Genomic DNA, 15,663 nt, shown 5'->3' with positions numbered 1-15,663 from the left:
TGAACACCACCTGGCCATTAGGTCCAGTCGTGGCCGACTCTGGGGTTGCAGCGCTCATCTCACTTTATTGGCCAAGGGAGCCGGCGTACAGCTTCCGGGTCATGTGGCCAGCATGACTAAGCAGCTTCTGGTGAACCAGAGCAGCGCACAGAAACGCCGTTTACCTTCCTGCCGGAGCGGTACCTATTTATCTACTTGCACTTTGACATGCTTTCGAACTGCTAGGTTGGCAGGAACAGGGACTGAGCAACGGGAGCTCGCCCCTTTGTGGGGATTCGAACCGCTGACCTTCTGATCGGCAAGCCCTAGGCTCTGTGGTATAACCCACAGTGCCACCCGCGTCCCATTAAGCAATATAGAAATGACTAAAATGAAACAACTAATATCTATATTACTGTGGCCAGAGTACTATTGTCCCTGTGACACAACTTTTCCTGGTTGCATTAAACCATCTCTCTATTCCCCCTGCCCACTCTCATTTGTTTTATATTTGAATGACTTATATATTGCAGGCATTGCACAAAAACAGGGAAAATCCAGATGATGTGATGCCCAAAATAGGACTCTGAGATCCATTTAGGGTCATCCTCATATGCTCAGATAACATTGTAGTTCAAGCAGAAGAAACTACACTGTAGATTCACTTTTGTTTTGAATGCAGATCACAGGTAGTCTCTAAAATTTCCCTCGTCTCACTGGGGTGTGTTATACTTTAGGATTTTTAAAAATCCATTTGTTTTTAATAGTATGCTAAGGGAATACCTTTATACTTCCCACAACCATAGGTATGTAATGAAGACTAATGATTTCAGAGGTGGCACTTCCTTTTTGCCTTCGTAACCTCTATTCAGATTCCTAAAACTCAGAGTGCATCCCTTTATGAAGAATACACTGCTTTATTCAGCTTACCCACTAGGAAATTTTATGTTACCCTTTCACTCTCTTTCTCCTCTTTGGATAAAGGTTGGTATATCAACTGAAGAAACAATAATAACAAAGACATGACAAATCAGGACGACCTTTTAGAAGACATCTAAAGGCTAAAGTTTTCTAATGTTTTATTATGATGTTCTATGGTCTATACATTGGACTATACAACGTATAGTGGCTTTACTATATGATTTATAATAAAACCATTTATTAGGCGGGTATAGGGCGGTATATAAATTCAATAAATGATTTGTTGGAAGCCGCCCAGAGTGGCTGGAGTTACCCAGTCAGATGGGTGGCATATAAATTAACTATTATTATTATTATTATTATTATTAATTATTATGGGGTTTTTCGGTTTTTCAATGCAATGAGAGTTATTCATTTATTTGTAATATTGTTGCTGTTGTTGTTGTGAGATTTATTCATTTATTTACAATTGCTGATGTTGAGATTTATTTATTTATTTAGAATGCTATCGTTGTTAGGTTTATTCATTTATTTACAATGTTGCTGTTGATGATATTCATTCATTTATTTAGAATATTGTTGTTGTGAGATTTATTCATTTATTTACAATGTTGCTGTTGATGATATTCATTCATTTATTTAGAATATTGCTATTGCTGTTGTTGCGAGATTTATTCATTTATTTACAATGTTGATTATGAGATTTATTCATTTATTTAGAATATTGTTATTGTTGTTGTGAGGTTTGTTTATTTATAAAGTTGATGATGATGATATTTATTCATTTATTTATTTAGAATGTTGTTGTTGTGAGGTTTATTCATTTATTTACAATGTTATTGTTACCGTTATCATTATCATCCACAGTTTGCTCCCCATCCAGCAGAAGAACCATCCTCTTCCTCCCACCCCGGCCAACAACCCAGGAGCGGCGGCCTCGCCTCTCCATCTCCCTGCCGCCGCTGCCGCCTCTTTCCCCATGACAGCCCCGGCGAGAGTCAGGCTCGACCAGCCCGGCCGGTATTTAAGCGGCGCAGGCCGCGGGCCGCGCCACTAACCGGGCCGCGCGGAAGAGCGGCGAGAAGCAGCAGAGCAGCCGCCTCCGCCGCCACTCAGTCCCCTCCTCCTCCTTCTCCTCCTCCTCAGGCCGGCGGGGAAGAAGGAACAGGAAAGGGAGGGCGAGGAGGAAGGACGGGCCTCTCTCCGCCGCCGCCGCCGCTGCTTCCCTGGCCCGGCGGCCGAGTTCTTTCCCCTCACGCCGCCCGCTCTCTCGCCGCCTCGCCCCCCTGCTGCCATGTTGGATCGCTCGGCCCGAGCCGGGGCGAAGCGGGGCGTTTGAGGGGGGAAGGAGTGAAGCGGGAGGCCGAGGAGGAGCAGGAGGAGGAAGGGCTCCGGCCTAGAGCTCGCCCAGCCCCCTCAGCGCAAGTCTCCGGTCGCCGCCCCGATGCTGCCGCCGCCGCCGCCGCTGCCGCAGTAGCCAGCGGGGCGGAAGCGGCTGCCGCTGCGGGTCGAGAGCCGGGGGGACGCGGCCGAGCCCGGAGCCCCGAAGCAGAAGCGGCCGGCCGGCATCTCGGAGCGGCGCGATGAGCAACAACCAGCAGCCTCCGCCGCCGCGGCGGATCACCAATGTGGGCTCCATGCTGCTCACCCCGCAGGAGAACGAGAGCCTCTTCGGCTTCCTGGGCAAGAAATGTGTGGTGAGTGAAGAGAGGAGGCCTGGCCGGGGGGGGGGGGCGCGGCGGAACCCCCCCCCCGAAGTTTACCCCTGTTTACCACCACCACCCCTGGCTGGGCGTGGGGGGGATGTGTACAGGACGCGTGTGCGTGTGAACGCGGCTTCAGGGAGGGTAGGTGGCTTGGGGCTCCAGGACGCTTGGCCAGCAGAGCCCCATTGACGTCTGAGGGCCTTGCTGTGGGGAAAATATGCCTGCGACTTGTGGGGGGGGGGCTGCTGCATTTGGGTGGGTGGAGAGCAAAGGGTTTAGAATGGGGGGTGGGCCCCATAGACAGAGCCAGGATTTATTTTACGGGGTGGGGGGAAGTAACCAGAATTTTATGTTGGGGGGGCAGATAGTCAGGTGTTGGGGGGCAGATAGGAAGGATTTATATTGGAACAAGTAGTCAGGATTTAGGGGGGGCAGGTAGCCAGGGCTTGTTGGGAGAGCAGGTAGCCAGGGTTTATGGGGGGGCAGGTAGTCAAGATTTTGTTGGGATAAGTAGTCAGGATTGATGCTGGAACAAGTATTCGGGATTTATGTTTGGGGGGGGGAGGGCAAGTAGCCAAGGTTTATGTTAGAGGGGGCTGGACACCCACCTGTCATCGTCCTCTGACTCTAGCAGATTCGGAATGAAATGTCTCAACGATTAAATTACTTTCTTTTGAACCCAAGTGCTCAGAAAAATCCAAATCTTTCTACATTTTCTACTTTTAGCTAAGTGTTTCTGTTTGTTTACTTGATTCGGGGGGGGCAGCTGCTGCCCGAGCCCCCCATCTACTCCCATGGGGATTGCTGCCTCTTTCGGTCAAGATTGGGGGGTGGGCAGATGCCTTGCTGGTCTTTCTGGGGTTGGGAGAACAGGAACGCTTCTTGCCAGGCCTTTCCCACATAACAGCTGCTTGCTTCCTTTTTTTCTCAACCTGCCCGGCCGTCGGCTGTCGTAGTGGGAAATAAGCAAGGTGTGTGGGGTGGAGGTGTTTTCCTTTCCTTCCATTCGGGCGAGGCGTTCAGCAGCATTTCCTCTTTTTTGGTCCGGTGAGTGGGGGGAATGTGGGGCACAGGTGAGTACAGCTGCAAGCAACACTGTGCCAGGAAAAATAGTCTGTGCTATCACTGCCCCGCCTCTCTGTGTTCCCTTCCAGGTGCCCCCTTAGTTGGGTTGCACTTTGGCACTGCTCTGTGCTTGCAGGAGGAAATAGATCTGGCAGGGGACTCCAGGGACACGTCTTTCACAGGTGTACAGTCACAGCACTTTGCTTGTTTTGCACAGGTGTGAGCTGCAATGATACTGCTCGGCTGCTGTTAGCTGGTTCCTACTGGTTACTTGCTCTCCCACTTCCTCTATGCTTCTCTCTTGACAGGTATATTTTGAAAAGGGCAGTCCCAGTAATGCTCTGCGGTATGAGTGTGTCAGTCATAGAGCTGTTGCAACGCTTCGTGGAAAAGTTCAGCAGGTTAGAGCAGGCCTGAATCGGTCTGCCTGGATTTCACCTGTAGGATTTCGTGAACTTTCAGGAAACAAAGTGGTATGATCTGGGCCAGGCAAAACCAGAATGTACTCTGTTTTGTTTCCCCTTAAACAATAGGCTGACATGGCAGATGCACCCATGTAGATACACTTCACTGAGGGATCTTTTAAAAAGACTGAAAATCCTTGGTAGATTTCTTTTTTTTTAGTCCTAATTATTAGTATCCTGTAGGTATTTGCAGGCTTAAGAATTCTGACATTTGCTTTTATTGTTATGGGGCACCCAACACTGTTACTAATACTGTTCAAAGCCTTGCACTGAAACTTTTTGTTCTTTTTCCAATTTCTTAGACAAAGTAAATCCCAAGAAATACAGTATCACCCTGTTTTTGGCTTGTATTTTATTCTACGAACTGCCCTGAGATCTTACGATGAAGGGCAGTAATACATCACCATCAAGTAATGTTTGGGCCCATGTCATTGTCTGAATTAATCTGTTCTTCTGGGCCATTGTTTTATTTTCTAAAACGTAAATATAAATAGTCAATTTTCTTGTGAGCGAGCCACTAAAGACTTGTTCTGATTTAGTTGAGTTGTAATGTAAGCTTACCAGGAGAGAAACAGCACAGATAAAAAATTACAATAACTAGGTATATCACAGCAAGCAGTTGGGGCATTAGAACAGGGATTAACAAATATGTGTGTTATTACCCAGCACTGGATTGTAGAAAACCAACAAAAGTAAGACATGTTAGGGAGAGATACAAGGTCCAGTAAAGATTGCAGTAATTTACTAGCATCTTTGGAAGGCTTTATTTATTTATTTTTTAGCTCTAGAATTACTTGGGTAGATGAGGCACACTACAGATCATTGCCTCCAGCTATGCCTCAGTGAAAACTGGCTTATATTATAGATCTATCTCAAATGTCAGTAGGAATCAGTGAATTCTGAGCATATTCTTCCATTATTTCCCTTGCAGTAGAAAGTATTCAGAGCCGGAGGTTATTAGTTATTTATTGAGACCATTAAGACTAATGGTAGTAAATGCTACTACAAGGGGGGGGGACTACAGTTCCCATCATCTCCTCCTATAGCTGTGCTTGGCTGGGGTTGATGGGAGCTGGAGTCTCAACATTACAGGTTCACCACAACGCCAGTAGTAAGTCACTTTAGGCACCCTTCTTCTGAACTACTGTAATTCTTCTTACTCTTCCCCTGAGCCCTACCTAATTGTCCACTCCGCCATAGTGACTCTAATGACTTTTGCACTCTGGTATTGCATAAAGGGCCTCTGCACATAGGCAAAACATAATGCTAAAAGCAAAATGTAATGCCAAAAGTCAATACTGTCAAAAGGATGCTGGCAGTGGCATTATGCTATTCCCTGGGGATGCTGAGACTTGCCAGGGAGGGTGTAAATTCCTCTAGGGTACGTTGAAGTACTATTTACCTTAACTGGGCTGAGTGGCTTAATGCCAACTCCCTTGCCAGTTGGTGCAATGCAGGAGAGTGTGGCCCACCCTCAATGTTAATAGTGCCGTTAGCAACCCCCCCCCCTTTTTTGCACAGTCACTACATTAGGTTGAGGACTAGGCAGCTGAAACAATTGCTAAGAGTGAGTAGGCATTTTTCTGACTTTCAAAGTTATAAAATTTGGAACTTTTGGTAAAAGCATGCAGTCATTAGATTCTAGTGGTAAAAGGATACCTGCAAGGGCTGCAGTGTTTAGCAAACTTAAATCTTTACCTTGGAGTAAACTCCATTGAATCCAGTGGAGCTTACTTCTTAGTTAAGGATAGGGCTGTGCTTTTGATTGGCTAAAAACCATTGCACCGCCTTAAAAAAGTAGCCTGATTTAATCTGTCATATTTCTTAAAGTATCCATTTAATTTTTTAAAAAAATACAAGAAAATAGTGTAGGTGGTAGGCATATGTTAAAAGGATCCGCTCCTTCTCCCTTGGGAAGAAGAGCACAAGCTTCGTGTGTCAAGGGTTTCACATTCATTCCTGGCATCTCCAGGAGATCTCTGGGAAAGACTGTTTGAAATCCTGAAAATCACTGCCAGCATTTCTAGATGGTAAAGGTAAAGGGACCCCTGACCGTTAAGTACAGTCGTGGATGACTCTGGGGTTGCGGCACTCATCTCGCTTTACTGGCCGAGGGAGCCGACGTTTATCCGCAGACAGTTTTTCCGGGTCATGTGGCTAGCATGACTAAGCCGCTTCTGGCGAACCAGAGCAGCGCACGGAAACACCGTTTACCTTCCCGCCGGAGTGGTACCTATTTATCTACTTGCACTTTGACGTGCTTTCGAACTGCTAGGTTGACAGGAGCTGGGACCAAACAATGAGAGCTCACCCCATTGCGGGGATTCGAACTGCCGACCTTCTGATCAGCAAGTCCTAGGCTCTGGTTTAGACCACAGCGCCAACCGCGTCCTGGTAGTACTAGACAGTGCTGAGCTAGATTAACTACTGAACTGAATTGGTTTAAGGCAGCTTCAACTGCACACAAAGAAATGCCTCTTCGGAGAATGTGCATGAGTTATCAAAAAGCCCCAAAAGAAAATAAAAGCATGCTTTTATTTTCATTAAAAAAACCACCATGTTATTCATATAGTTTATAAACGATGGAAGTCTTAGTCAATTAGGTGTCAACACTGCAGGAAGCCTGAGTAAAATGTGTTGCTAACTGCAGCAAATAAATATTTCGGCTACCTGAAGGCTCCGCACAAACGTGTGAGCAATTTTAGAGCAAGTTAGCAGTTTGCTATGAAAATTAGGTGGTATACCCTTATAGTATTACAGGAGGTTGAATGTGTGTCAGATTAGGAGAAAATAAATAAAATACTAGGTGCCAGTACTTTGGGGCTGAAAACATATTTCAAATTCTAGGCATCTGGGGGGCACGGTATTTGGGACATCCTATTGATGAGGTTGCTAAAATTCTCTTTGAAACTGATTTATTTGCAACTTCCCCAGAGTGGCTGGGGAAATCCAGCCAGATGGGCGGGGCATAAATAATAAAATTATTATTTGTATGTTGATGAGAATCTTACAATTCTGGAAAAGACAGAGTGAATTTTCTCTCCACCTTTCCAAGTGCAAACTGTTAGAACCGTAATGCATATGTAACACCAAGTGTACATGCTTGGTGTGCAGGGAAGTCCCAGGCTAGATCTCTGGTTAAAAGGATCAGGGAGAAGGAATGGAAAAGCCCTTTTTTGCGAATCCCTGGAGCTGCTGCTCTTCAGAGTAGGCAGTATTAGTCTAGATCAGGCAGTATTAGTCTAGTTTAGATCAGGTGTGGGGAACCTTTGGCCCTCCAAATGTTGAACAACTCCCATCAGCCCCAGCAAGCTAGGCCAATGGCCAGGGATGGGAGCTGTAATTTCCATGTGGAGGGCCAAAGACTGCCCACACCTGGTCTAGATGGACAAATAGACTGGCAGCATCCTATGTTCCGAATGAGGAATATCACACACAGAAATTGCCACTCCATCTTCTGCTTATGTAAGAAATATATATGGAGAAAAAAAGACATTAGCCTGTTACTGCAGAAAGGCAAATTGATTCTCAAGCTCAATACTGCAATCACTGAACACCTCCACCATTGGGTCCTGCACCAGCTTCAGTCAGATGTCACTATTCCAATTTTGGTTTCATTTTTGTTAACTTGGGGCTCCTCCCATGCTGCCGCTCACACGAAAGCATGCTGCAGATATATTTACAACTATGCAATCAATTGTATGATTGTCTTGGTTTTATGAAAGCAAAAGCTAGTATCCTAGGTGGCTCACATTCCATTCTTTTCTTTTTTTAAAATTCATTTATTCCTAGCCCAGTACATTGCTATAACCTATGCCATTTTTGTTTCGTAACTGAAACAGTTAAATGAGGCCCTGGTTCAGTATGTCCACTTCAGCAGTTGAAAGGCATCAGAAGGCTTTAGAAAAATAATATTGATTAGCTCACACTGCAGGTTGCATGAAATACATGTCTGCAGAATATGCATGCAATATGCTAGTTTGTCTAAATGATCTTCAGAGAAACAGTGTCATACTATATAATACCTTCATTTGTCTAATATTGACAGATCTATCTGTGCCCTCCCCTGAGTCGTCTTAATGAGCCCTAGTTTCCAGTGGTAGCCAGGATTCATGACTTGCAACATTGTTTTGTAATTTTTTTGCATCTGTACTTGTTCCTTTTCCAGATGCTTAACTCTTCACACTTTCACTTTGTTCCTCGTCCTCCCCCTTACTTCTGGCATCCAGCTATGCTGCGGAAATACAATACAATCAATGATATCAGGATTCTGCTGTTACTGTTCTGTTGACTGGATTGTACTATGGAAAGTTGGTGTTTAAGACACACTTTCAGATAATACAAAAGTAGTAGGCATTGTTCATTCTTAGACAAGGAGGCTGCAGTTAAATTTTTGCCATTCTTTCCCAGTTTGTATTGGACACTCATTGGGGAAGGAAAAAGTGGGATTTGCATTGTCTTCAGTCATGGGATTTTTTTAAACAGTAGCAGCACACAGACCTGAGCACCAGGAAAGGTAGTGCGATTTCTTGCCAAATACCCATCTCAATTTTCTGCCTGCAATTTAGCAGTAGCAGTTGAGCTATACAAGTGCGTATGCGGAATCCCCATTTTCTGTGAGAGGAAGGTGCTTGAAGCAGGGTTCATGTGGGATTCCTGCATTTTATTAAGTGTGTGCGAAAGTAGCAACAACTGTTCTGTTTCATCTAGACTTTTGTAAGAGCAGCCTTGTGGAATTAAGGGCAGTACTTTCAGAAAACAGAGCACGAACATCATGTGGCCTTGCTGTTAAATAAGCCATTCCAGTAGGATTTTTAAAATACCTTTATGTTCTGGCTTTATGTATAAATTCGTGGTGGTTGTAGCTTAGCAAGGGGCTTCTATTATGTACTCCCTTTCAGTGTTCTCTAGCGTGTGGGTTTGCATTGCTTTCGGCATGCTTGCCATTTGCCGCCTCCTTCCCCTTCCATACTGTGAATAAAAGAGTGATGAGATGATTTTGTGCTGTTAAAAGATTGAACAGGTTGTCTTGTTTTTTGGAAGCCTAGAGAGAGGGCATGCAACTGCTTTTATTGCCGATCTTCATTTGTTAAAAAAGAGTTATAATTTGAAACGTATTTTACCCTGCTCTTTAGCTGAAAAGGCCAGCTTACAGAGATCTTTGGTGAGACTGATATAATCAGTCCAAGGACTTAAGATACCAGGAGGCCTGGAAAACTCTTTATTTTGCTGTGTATTGCTTTGGCCCATGATAGGATTGCATTTTGAAATTGTTTGCTATTGGTATTAGTCCTCTGCATATTTTGTATGAGGCTTCCTGACAAAGGGCGCTTGTGAACAACAAAGCTGGGGTATAGTTACCCTAGCACCCTGAAGGATTGGCCTGCAGGACAGCATGGTCTTGAGTATGGACAGTACAGGATTGTATGTAAAGCAGCTTCAAAACTTCATTGGGCTAATAATGCAACAATATTTTTTTAAAAAAGAAAACAACAAAAAAGAAATACCCTTTGTAAAACATGATTTATTTAGAAAAGAAGTAAAGGTAACTGTCTGTGCTAGGTTTGGAATACCTGTCTGTTGATCAGTTAAACAATTGTGTTTGTCACAACTGGAAGCCACAATCTATTTCTCTCCTCCCTCCCTCCCTCCCTTCCCCTGCCCCCAGCAGTTGCCTACAATCCTGCCAGTATGGGAGTTTCTTCTCCCAAAGGTGAGAAAGTTAAAAGCTTTAAAGATGAATACTGGAAGTTGGGTGTAGGGTTCTGGAATAACTGTAAAGGGTCAAAGACTCCTCTGTCCTGTGTCTGTGGTCCTGATTGTCTACCAGTTTGATCATGGCCTGGCAATTCTGTAAAGCTGAGTGCCTTTATGTAAGTGGTAGCCCTAGTCTCTGTTTGACTTAAAAGCAAAGCCGGGAATAAGGCTTATAATAAACCAGACATAGAATGGACTTGTTGTTTATAGTACTTCTTGTTTTTACTTTTACAAAGTTTTGCTGCTACGTTTTTCTTCGAGTTCTTAAAATAATAAACTACTGTAGTCACTGTCTTGTATATAGTTTGCTACATTGATTAGCCTAAAATTGCAAAGTTAAAAATAACTGATTACAGTTATTTAGAGTATCTTTATTGCATCACGAAAAAGTGGATTTTTCTGTAAGCAAAGATGATGCATCTCAAGGTCTATCCCACCTTTTCTTGTCTTGTTTTTTGTTAAATCTATTGCCCTTTTGTGTGTTCTGCTATACTGTACAGCATTTGTAGCAGCCAGGTGCAGCTTGATGTAAATCATGAGCAATCTATGAGGAGGAGAACTCCAGCAGTTCTAAATTCACTTACCAGCAGGGATCCACAAGTTTTGCGTATTCTTAATAGTGAAGACAAAAGTTTCTGGATTCCATGACCTTGCCCCCCTTCCTTTACTACAGACTTATTCATTTCTACTTGGAAGTGAATAACGATACGTAGTTCTGCTGTCCTTGTAGGGCCTCAGATATTCAGCAGAACCTTGCTTGTGCCCACCCTGGGGAAGGGTAGCAAGGACTCTTTGGGGTAACATAGTGCTCTGAGTACCTTGACTGCCACAGCCTGGTTCCATCCATTCACTTTGGAGCTAGATAGAGATTAGGCTTTTGGGGGCAGTGGACAGCAAACACATTCGTTGAAACACCTACTGTCACCCACTGCCCAGATAACCAGCTCCAGCAGAGATGGGTGTGACTCTTCCCCCTAGTTGCATTGAGTTTTAGAACCATCCACAACTCAACACTGACTGTGGGGGTTGTGTTTGTCACTGCCGATAGATGTAGCGACTAGAACCATACAGTATTTTGAATATGGTGTGGCATGATTTGATTAAAGGAATTACAATACTGACAGCTCTATTTTCAATCCCTTTCCTACTAATCCTTGACGTGGCATTCACCGCTTTCTGCAGCCGCCACATATTAAGTCTGCACTTACATTGCATTATCTGCCACAACCCCAAGATCCTTTCTGTCAAGTCAGCACCGCCTGAGAGCCCATCAACGTATGTGTGTGTTAGAATTTATTTTTGCCTAAAAGGTTGCACCACTTAATGCATGCTTACATTGAACCACTTTTGACCATTTATCCATTTTGGAGAGATCCGTTGGGAGCTTTTTGCTTTTACCAATCAATACAGTAGGCAGTCCTCCATGGGCTGAATGCCAGAGGTAGATGGGGACAGAGGTAAAAGTGTGTGGAACTATAGATGTGGCCCTTAAACTTGTACTGTGGGCTGTGTCTCAGCCATGCAAAAGTAGTGGTCCCCCCCCCCCCATATACTTACATGCATCTCTCCATTCTCCTATCCAGGTAAGCAAGAAGCATTATCACAGTTCAGGAATCTCTTCCATTCATTTAAAAGCGCTTGAGGATAGATAATGTGGAACAGGGCTGTTGAGAGGCATGACCTAAAAAGAGTCCCAAGGGGCAGATAGAGAGGCCTGATGAATGGGAAGAACCTCAGCTTGAGGTTCTTCTACGTGCTGGGGTATTATTGTGTTTCAATATGTAAGGAATGGGGAGTACATTTTAAATATTTCTGAATTGGAGCATAGCTCATGAAAAATATTAATTTGGGAGAGTCTCAAAATATTTTTAATCTAAGCTTTGGTCCACTCATTGAGCCAAATCAATTTGAAATGGCTTGCTGATGTTTTCAAGGTCAGAAAGATGTATTACTGCAGAAACGGAGGATCTGCAATGCCTGTTCTGTGGTTAAAATTGCAAGGGCCAGAATCATCCTGTAGTATTGTGGCTTTGGGTGAAATACCACAAATTAACTTCCTTTTTCTTTGCAGCTTGGCAATAGCCTGTAGTCATAGTGTGTGTGACTTTGCCACTTTGAGTGATTACTTCTGCTTTATCTACAAGGAACTTCCTTGGGCTTTAAGAGGAAGAGGGTTGTGGTCTGCAGGAATTGGTTTGCTGGTTTCTGTAACCTCAGCCACAACCTCTTCCTGAGGGGTGCGGGGAGGTGAAAAACTTATCAGAGTTGCCATTCCTTCCTCCCCACTTGGACATCGCATCCAAGACCCAGCATGGGGGTAGCGGGAAATCTAGAGAAGAAGTTCTTCAAATAGTGGTGTATTCTAGTTCACTTTAAAATTCAGTAGGATCACGTTTTTGTTTTGTGCACAACGAGGTTTTATGACAAAAGGCTTCTCCAGCTGTGCTAGCTGAAGTCCTGTAACTGGAAATGTTGATGCGCCTGTATACATGTAGATAATGTGCAATGCCAGCTGTCCATATGATTTTGTATTTCTTTAATACCAGTTCTGTTGAAGAGGTCTCTCTAAGACCTAGATAAAATTGGTCAAATGATGACTAATATTTTCAATTGTTAGGAAATGTAAGATGCTATTTTTTAATTGCTAGGAAATGCCATACCCCAAAGCCCTGTCAAACTAGTGGTAGTTGCAACCCCAAGTGAAGATCAGTCACAAGACCATTCTCCCACTACAAAAAATATGATAAATTTATTTTTGAATCGCTATAAACTTCATAAACCACTTTGAAGAAAGTTGGGACTTTATATAAAATTAGCCATACTAAGACTTGTATATCTTCATAAAGGTGTTAATTTGCTTAGTCTTTAATTCTTAAGGCTGAAAAGGCTTTTGATTGGGTAGAGAAATTATACTACACACATAAAAGACTTTCATTTATCAGTCACTGCTGAATATTTCCAGTCCATGATCAAATATAATGTAATGATATGCAACATATACACATATACAATTTTTTTTTAAGTACTAGAAACAAATGTCCTGAGTCACTACTTGTTTTTGCTGTCTTTATTGAACCGCTAGCTTTTTATTATACAACAACTAAATGATATAAAGAGCAGAATATTGATTATTTGATTCTATCAAATGCAGGGTAAGCTAAAATCAGAGGTAGCCAATGCCTCCAGATACTGGAACTGCAACTTCCATCAGCCCCATGCAGGTATGGGCAGGGGTGGTGGGGTTATAATCCAACAACATATGGAAGACACCATGTTGAGTACCTCTGGTTTAGGTGGTCCAAATTGGTAGACACTGTGGAGTTAATATATTTTCAGACTTGTGCCTTTCAAAGTCAGTTAGGTCTTTCTAATACAGTATAAATAGCATCGGGTAGTTTTTGTCAAAACGTTTGTCAAAATACATTATTTTATGGCTTGACTGCCTTTCTTTAAGATACTGAAATATTTCCAACACAACACAGCACCTCGCTGATGCAAATGTAGGAGTGCCCCTGTTTCCTGCAGGGTTTCCTCTAGTTATAACCCCTAGCAACACAGGTTACACAATTCTGGCTTCCTGATCCACGGAGAGTGGCTTTTCATGAAGTGCTGCAGCAGCGAGGAGGAGACAGAATAACCCTGTTACATGAAGAGAGCTTTCGTTTGCACTTTTTTAGATTTAAATCAATACATCTTGCTAGTTTACCAGGTGGCAACTGCTTTTCTATTAAAACAATGGTCAAAAGGATTCAAGAACTATCTTGTTCAAGTTAACTAGGTTCTAACCCAAAGTACAAGAATGATGGGGAGGGGATTGGCAGATGGGCCACCTCTACATCCTTATGTTTGGGGTCATTTCTTCTGCGGCCACAGGTGGGGTGTGCATTGCTCCCCTGGCGGTCGTCCACTTCATCCACTGCCCCACAGATGCTCGCCCCATCCCAGAGGCTCACCTGTGGGCAAGTCCACCCCACTGTGACATGGGCCTGAGCAGGGTGAGCTCTACCTGTCTCTGCCTAGAGCCCTGTCTAAAGGCATCTCAAGGGCATTCCTCTGTGAAACAACTCCCAGGAATGCTTGTGGGTGGAATTGCAGGTATTGTTCCACTGCTTATATAAAGAACTGGCCTCGCAGCAGTAGCAGCATTGGGTGAGAGGGAAGGTTCCTCAAGCGATAAGTGTGGCTACCCTCCAATGAATGTAAGATAGTTAATGTGAGCTTCTGAGGACTGTCTTTTTAGAATGGCAATCCCCTCACCCCCAATTTTATCTCTGTACTAGACATTATTTTCTTCTGTTTAATTTTAAGCTGTTAGGTTAGCGTATCTGTATTGTTTTATACAACATTGTGTGGCTAGGTGGGCTTTTTGGTATTAATAGCATTGCAATTATTTCTTGTTGTCTCTATTTTTATTCTTTTTTAACCATTACACTTGTTCATTTGATGTGCTTTGGACTGCTTCGGCCACAGTTTTGCAGAAAAGTGACATACAAATTATGCCAGCCGCTTTGAAGTGCTGCATTAGAATCCATCTCTTAGAGTAGATCATTCAAAGGACCATGAATCTTTCAATATTAGGAAAGGATTGTCATTTAAGCAATGTTAGCAATAACCAACTTTGTATTAGGTAGTCGGAATTTGCAAGATACCTGTTCTTAAAGGCTGCCTTGGATTCATGTTGGCTGCTCCAGCCCTTGAGAGGGAAAGCCTGTTCTGAATAAATCTCAAATTCTGCCAGTCGTGTCTAGACTTCAATGAACCTTGAAAGGAGAGAGTGCAAATAGCATATGCTATCCAGTCTTGCAGAACCAGAGTTGCAATGAAGTCTGTAAACTGCAGTGTAGGTAAATGTTTGATATTTGCAGAAGGGTTATAAAAGTCCAGTTATCTGATCATCCCCTGCACCTGAGAAATTAGTCCCTGGTGCTGGGAGCAGGTTTTTTCCACCCTTCAGCACTACTGTTTGTGGGACCGGCTGCCACCATCCACTTCCACAGCTTCATTTCCTTAGTTACTAATCGTAACTAAGCAACCACTTGGTGGTGGAAGGGCTCTCAAGTCCAAGGTTATAATCTCCAGGTAGGGTGGAGCCCTGACTTTAAGCCAGAGCTTTCAAAACTTTTTATGTTGGTGACACACTTTTTAGGCATGCATCGTTTCGTGACACAGTAATTCAGTTTTACTAGCAAACCAGAGGTTAAACTAACCCCTCTCCAGCCCCAGGAGGCATGCGGGGACCATTTGTGTGACACACCTACACACTGCAGCTGACACACTAACCTGTCGCAACACAGTTTGAAAAGCTCTGCTCTGTGGGGAGAGAGAAGGAAGAAAGAAAAGAACAATTAGGATGCTAGCAAAGCATTTCCCCTTACTGTTGCTCTCAGATGTGTCCCCTTGTTCTTCATTGGCTTCCAAATGTTGAAGATATTTTTGTGCCCCTGATAACGAATATATATATTTTTAAACCCCACAAAGATAGATTTATTGTCTTAAGGGCTTGTAGCTCTTTGTCATGGTGTATTCTGATCTTTCATTTTTATTGCTGTTATGTTGTTCCGTACAGAACTTCGTAAGATTTTATTTTCAGTAGTTTCCTGGTACCTTGCATGGTGTACAGATAAAAGTAGTTCAACATGCAACTGGTCAAGATAAGAAAAAGTTTAGGGGAAACGGGTTTCAGAAGCTCATAAGAAAAGTCACTTCTGTACTGTATTATCTAACTTAACTTACATCCCTATAGCCAGCAAATGAGAAGCTAGATATTATCA

At 43.5% G+C, this 15,663-nt stretch overlaps 1 protein-coding gene and 1 long non-coding RNA gene across 3 annotated transcripts in view; one reads left to right on the top strand and one right to left on the bottom strand.

The window, feature by feature from the left end:
* LOC308486741 overlaps positions 1-15,663 on the bottom strand; it is a 433,510-nt gene that overhangs the window by 176,036 nt on the left and 241,811 nt on the right. The window lies entirely within an intron of this gene.
* The window catches only part of WASL (WASP like actin nucleation promoting factor), a 35,541-nt gene continuing 21,758 nt past the window's right edge, over positions 1,881-15,663 (top strand). Inside the window, exon 1 of one of the 2 annotated variants that reach the window (XM_081023715.1) lies at positions 1,881-2,597. In XM_081023715.1, coding sequence (XP_080879841.1) covers positions 2,484-2,597 — 114 coding nt within the window. In that variant the 5' untranslated portion in view covers positions 1,881-2,483. The remainder of the gene's footprint in view (positions 2,598-15,663) is intronic. The other variant, XM_081023716.1, reaches the window with a different exon arrangement.

The sequence above is a fragment of the Podarcis pityusensis genome (genome assembly GCF_964106645.2).
Source record: "Podarcis pityusensis genome assembly, chromosome: 10".
NCBI lineage: Eukaryota > Metazoa > Chordata > Lepidosauria > Squamata > Lacertidae > Podarcis > Podarcis pityusensis.
The sequence above is the reverse complement of the archived record's forward strand: the minus strand, read 5'-3'. Positions and strand labels throughout refer to the sequence as shown.